The 6094-nt window shown below is 39.3% G+C and overlaps 1 protein-coding gene across 1 annotated transcript in view; it reads left to right on the top strand.

Annotated features, from left to right (window-relative positions):
• The first annotated feature begins 2851 nt into the window (after positions 1-2851).
• LOC118325609 (receptor activity-modifying protein 1-like) overlaps positions 2852-6094 on the top strand; it is a 7644-nt gene continuing 4401 nt past the window's right edge. Inside the window, exons 1-4 of the mRNA XM_035658342.1 lie at positions 2852-2988; positions 3216-3305; positions 4410-4517; positions 4782-4935. Of these exons, the coding sequence (XP_035514235.1) occupies positions 2952-2988; positions 3216-3305; positions 4410-4517; positions 4782-4935 (389 nt within the window). The 5' untranslated portion in view covers positions 2852-2951. The remainder of the gene's footprint in view (positions 2989-3215; positions 3306-4409; positions 4518-4781; positions 4936-6094) is intronic.

The raw sequence follows: 6094 nt of genomic DNA, 5'->3' as shown, positions 1-6094 counted from the left end.
CACTTTATAGTTTTGACTTTAGTGCAACGGACACATTTAAGTCTGTGCCAATGAAGTACTGAGGCCTGATACTCAGCCCTTGTAATCTGTGATATAATATGCAGTTTTTAATTATAGTCATATTTTATTTTTCAGTCACAATGAATTTTTCTTCATTGTGACTTCATTCCTTCACTTATTGATGCTTGATTGACTTATTCAGATGCTTTTACCAAGGTTTCTTCCTCAGTCTGGTACATGTACTGTGCAGCAGAGTAGTCTGTAGTGGTTTATTTGATGTGTGAACATGTTTCAAGTGTCAGGTTGTTGTTTTTGTACCCTCACCCGTGTGATATGAGTCACTCTGTCCACCGTGGCTCCCACGGGACCAGTGGGGGAAACAGGTTTTTAAAGTGTTAACTGGTCTGATTGTAACTGGAACTGTGATTACTGGATTCAGCTGCCTTTTTAAGATGCATTGCATTGTATTATATTGTCTATTATACACAGACTGTAAAAGGAAATCTGCACACAAAAAAACTGTTTGTTTTGCTATATTATCATAAAATACACAATACTTATAGCTCATACAAACAAACAAAATCAACAATTATGTCAAGGTCTTACCTATAGAAAAATGGATAACTGAAAACTGGAAGAACTCACTGCCACTCTTGTATTTTAGTCCTACAATCTACTAGAATACACAACCAGCAGCCTGTCCATTAGACAGAATCACAGCTATGATATAATGTGGTTGCTACACAACCTTTATTTGCTTTTCTGAATTCCAAAAATGTCCGTAAGCGCCTTTCAGCAAGCCTCTGAATGCCAGAACAGTTTCCTGCTTCCGTGAGCTAAGGTGAAGACAAGTCACTACTATAAAGCTCTGACATCCTGCACATTGAAACCCGTAAAGCAGAGGAAGTTGTTGCTCTTTACACTTAGTAGTTGATGTGTTAGGCACATGCTTGCTCCTGTATTTAAACTCATTTTTCCCCCCAAAATAAATGTGAATTATTGTATTTTTTGCACAAAATGCACAACACTTAGTGGGGATTGTGCGTTTGTCTCATTACTGCTGCCATGTGCACCTCTGCCAACGCGTCACAGCTTTCTGTGTGTGTGTTTCATGAAGCTTTTGCCTATCTGCTCCACCAGCTTCCTGATTCCAGCCCCGTCTCTGTCTGGGTCCTGCTGCTAAATGGAGGAGGAAATGCCTTTAGAGCTTTTAGCCAACTATCTGAGGAAGAGCAGGAAAGTGGGCTGCGCCTGATATATCACTGTTTAGACTTTATTATGTGTTTATGTCAGTAGACCCACAGCACTTCTACTTGTTTACTCCCCACAGATGCAATCACCTTTAACTGATCAGATCGTAAAGGGATGATTGACGAATGTTTTTTTCCTTAACCAGATGTACTTCGGTTTACTTTGTACTGGTCTATGTGCCAATGGCTGGTAAACTGAAGAAATATATATTTTTCAATTGCAGCTTCACGATTGTGAGGTTTTTCTGCTTTTAATTAATAACTTCTTAATTTATTCTTAATGGTTTTGAGGTTTTTGGACCGAGGTTGGACTAAACAAACATGGTGAAGGTGTCGCTTCGGGCTCTCGAATAAACCGACCGATCGATTAATGGAGAAATTAATCCAAAATGAAACTACTACTACTGTCCTCGTCCTTCTTCACAGCAGAGTTGTGTGAAACCAATCAATCAAACTTTATTTGTATTGCACATTTCATACAGTGTAGTGCAGTTCAAAGTGCTTCACAGATGATGATAATGAGACAGAATGTTAATTAAATATTTAAATAAAGGTAGATTTAAATACAGAATGCAATGATAAAAATGACAATAAAATACAGCTAGAAGGAGATTATTTAATAAAAGTTCAGAAAAATAAACAGGGGACTTGTCCAGACTTTTTTAACTGGGGGTGGCATCAAATATGTGTCTCATGGAGTGGATAAATAAAAAGTTAGTTTCTGATTGTGGTTACTAAACACAGCAACACCTCCACCACACACCTCTGCAGAACAGCTGCCACGCTTCATCCTGTCATAGCCTGTGTTTGCCGCTCAGCCCCGCCCTCGGTCAAACACACAGACCTGCAGCTCGAAACGGGGGGGAGACAGAGACAGCGAGGTCACCTGGTCATTATCTTTACAGAGTCCCGACCTCACACCCAGCTGCCCCAGCTCTATTCGGTACAGCTAATGGTGCACCAGTGCGACCTATGAAAAGGTTTCTTCACACTTGACAGATTTTTGGTCGCACCCTGGAGCTTTGTTAAAGATATGATAATAATTTCACTGTTATCATCGTGTCAGTTCCAGCTGTGTGCAGCGGTGCTTCCCTGCTCAGCAAAGGTTAGCAGCTAGCTGGGGAACACAAGAACACAAGAGACCAAAACAGAGCTGAAAGGACGGTGCATATTGGGTGGCCAGAAACAAGACGCTAAATGATAACTAATGTTGCTCTATGTCTTCTGCTCTCTCCCTACCTCTCAGCAAATTTAAATAATAATTCTAACAATAATTCTTCCAGCTCAAAAATCTAGTTTTCAGTTGGAATACCTAAAATCATTTCTGTGATACAAAACAAATTCACGGGTTGTAATTTAAAGGGCTAAAAAGGTCAAATAGGAGTACCAGTCCCAATTATATCAGATAATATGTTTTTATTTTAACAAGAAAACCCCCACTGGGCACTGTTGTTGTTGTCACATCATTCAGTCTGTTATCAGGCATATTTCAGCCTCTGCATCAGCTTCATGAGCCCCGGACATAAATACAGTCACACATACATGAATATACACACACATAGACAGTGAGCAGTGCTAAGATAAAGAGGGCTGGGCTTGTTCCTTAACCCACTCAGCTCTCAGACCTTGAGCTTCATAAAGGAACCTCAGGTCAGCGACCGACCTTAAAGTTGACAGCTGAGCCCTTCATCGCTCTCCACCATGATCCTGTACCTGCTCTTCCCCGTTCTTATCCTCGGTATGTGTTCAGATCTCATTTTAAAAGCCGGTTTTAGGTTAATTATGTTTTTGTCTCTTAGTGTTTCCTGTTTTTTGAGTTTCCATCAGTGTCTATTGTTTTCCCTGTGTGTGGGAATGATGAAGGAAAAGGCGGAGGGCATTTTAGTTTCAGTAGCAGCCAACAAAAGGCTGGTGTGGACTCGTTCATGTGATGGTAAAAAGGCTTCATTAAATCTGTGTCTGCAGGTATTGTGGAGTCACAAACAGCCAACATGACAGACAAAGAGTGGAGGAAAGCTGATGGGAACCTAACATTGATTGAGTCCATTGCCAACAGTAAGACTTTTTATTTTTCACTTATTGATTATTTATTTTTCTCAGTGAATCTATAAAATGTCAGATAGTTTATATGTAGTTTATTATAGAACAGAAGCTGGAACCAGTGAATTCTAGGCATTTTCCGTTCATCAGTCACTAAAATCACCAGTTTATTTCCTGTCAGTCGATTATCATTTGTAACAAGACCATCCGTTTAGGAAGCTAAAGCGAGAGAACATTTGGCCTTTTTGCTTGAAAAACGAGAAAATAACTGATCATCAGTTAATCAGTCGACAATTTGTTTTTGCTCTACGAATGCGAATCACTCTGATTGGTCATCATTAGGAATGTAAAGATATATCGCAAGACTGGAATGGGACGATATATGATAACACGATAAAAACACATTGCTGAAAAAGCTGTCCAGCTCGCCAGCGTACAGTCCTGTAATGATTTCCTGATTTATTTTGAAGGTGACAAAGAGAAGCCTGCTTCTTTCCAGTCATTCCAAAATCTTAATCCCATCACCATGGCTGAAGGCTCGGCTTGTTCTTGTAACCCCCTAAAAAAAAAAAGTTAAACAGGATGTGTGGAAATAGTTTAGATTTCAAAATAAAGAGCAGGGAGATGAGGTTCCTATCTGTGATGCAAAAAATATATTTGTTTTCATAACAAAATGTAAGGTAGCAACATTTTTTAGTGACATTTTAAAAGTATAAAGTATTTTAAAAGTATATTTTCATGATTATCGTAATAATATCGTGTATCACAAATATTATGGTCAAGATAATCGTGACATAGCTACAAATATGTGAAGGTTTAAGTTGGCGAGCCTAACCCTACGTCACTCACATCAGTCGCTGTATTGAGGCCCAAAGACATCCGTTTCACTTCTACAAAGACACCTCAGAAATAAAACCGATTCCGGTCTTCAGTCTCATTTTGTCAAACAAATAGTAAGAATCCCATTGTAAACCCAGTTTGGGGGATTGTGTCGAATCGTTAAATTGCTTGTATGAATGTAAGAGCTTCGTTAATAAGAGTGTGCAGCAATCGTGTGGATTTTTCATCGTTAGTTCACACATGGACAACGTCGCTCAGTAAATACGTTTTTGCGTGCAGGTACGATGAAACCCTTTACTGTGACGTCCAGTTTGAACAAGGACAAGAAAAGTGAAATTGTGGATGAACTGCAAAACCAGACTGCGACTGTTATCACAGAAGATGATGGTGAGTTTTTCTACTTATTCTGCAGTAGGGAAGGAAACTCCAGAGCCCTTATCAGTGCCTTTTAATTTCCTGTAACAAGATATCAGCAATCTAGTTTCACTTTCAGGAAAAGCTGAGATAAAGAAACGCTCACTACTGGGCTACTGAGTGAGCTCATAACGTTGTGAAATCATCTGAAGACAATCTGAATAATGTCATTTAATACTAAAAACTTGGGTGTTGTTTGATATTTGTGTGTCCCCGTTATTTTTCCTTACTCTGCAGAGAATTTCCAGGACCAGGTAACTATGTTCCCTGGCAGACGGTGTCAGCAGGACTTGCTAGAAGAGTATAGTCACATCTTATGTGGTAAAGAGTTTCACACACAAATGGAGTCAGTCAGCACAGAAGACCGGTGTGTCCTGGACAATATCATCAGGTAATGCATACGGAGTACATTCATTTTCATTCAGTTCATTACAGGTATAGTGATCAGTGTTTATTAGATGCTGTGTGTTAGCTCGCTTTCACTCATCACCACATCCTACTTTCTGCTGTCAGTGGAGTGGCACTGTGGTCTCTTGATTACACTTTTACAGTTTTTCTAACATTAATTCGGCCACAGCCCGTAAGAAATGCGGTGTAGAAAGCGAAAGTGTTTGTTACACGTACAGCTAACATTGCTGTGTGTCTTTATCAACCACAAAATGCATGAATTTCAGTCAGAGCCTCAGGAAAAACAGACTCGACACCGAGCTTTGCATGTTTTACACCAAGCAGATTATCCTGCGGAGTTTCAAAATAAATACATAACTAGGTTAAGGTAGGTGATCTGAGCGAGGGGCTAAAATATGACTAAAAGTTTCCAGGACACAGATTATTTCCAGAGCTGCACAGTAAATAGAAATATTGCTGAAATCGCAATTCGGCCAAGTGCAATATCCAAATCTCTGAAGCTGTAATGTTTGGATAAAAGGTCAAATGTGTGACAAACAGCGTTATAATGAAGTACTGTAGAGCTGCAGAGATGCTTTGACCTACAAATCTTGTTCTCCAGATTTAAGAAAAACATATTAGTTTGGTACAGACTTCAACAAATGTCACATCATCATGATTTTAATAGTTTTTTTTCAGTGAAAATGAAAATTTGGATGCAAAAATTATCATTCCCACTTGTGTATCATACATCATGGAATTCCAGGTATTTCCATGACTAGAAAACTAGTCTCTAAGAGTACAGGTTTTCCAGGAAGTGTGTTTATAAAAGCCAAAACAATCACACATTTGCCTCCGTCGTTGTCTGCAGGACCAGACTTCACACAATGAACATTTTATTTAGGAGGTGCACAATATTATAAGCAGAAGTGTTATTGTTTCTCTAAGAAGAAAAAGGAGGTTGATATCAGACCCCAGTGAAATGCTGGTATTCATGGTTGATTTGGGGTTAAGAGGAGAATCTGGGTCGTTAGTGTCAGGAGTTCCTGTGTGGCAAGTTGAAGGGCAGAGGTCCCGAAAATAACAGTGGAGTGGTTTATAAAGCAGGTTAACTGGTCATTTTATTTTTTAACATTAGTGAACCTGATGACAGGATGTTCTTT

This window comes from Morone saxatilis, unplaced genomic scaffold, assembly GCF_004916995.1.
Source record: "Morone saxatilis isolate NCDOM2014 unplaced genomic scaffold, NCSU_SB_2.0 Contig1, whole genome shotgun sequence".
NCBI classification, from domain to species: Eukaryota; Metazoa; Chordata; class Actinopteri; family Moronidae; genus Morone; species Morone saxatilis.
This window is presented reverse-complemented; position numbering and strand designations above follow the sequence as displayed.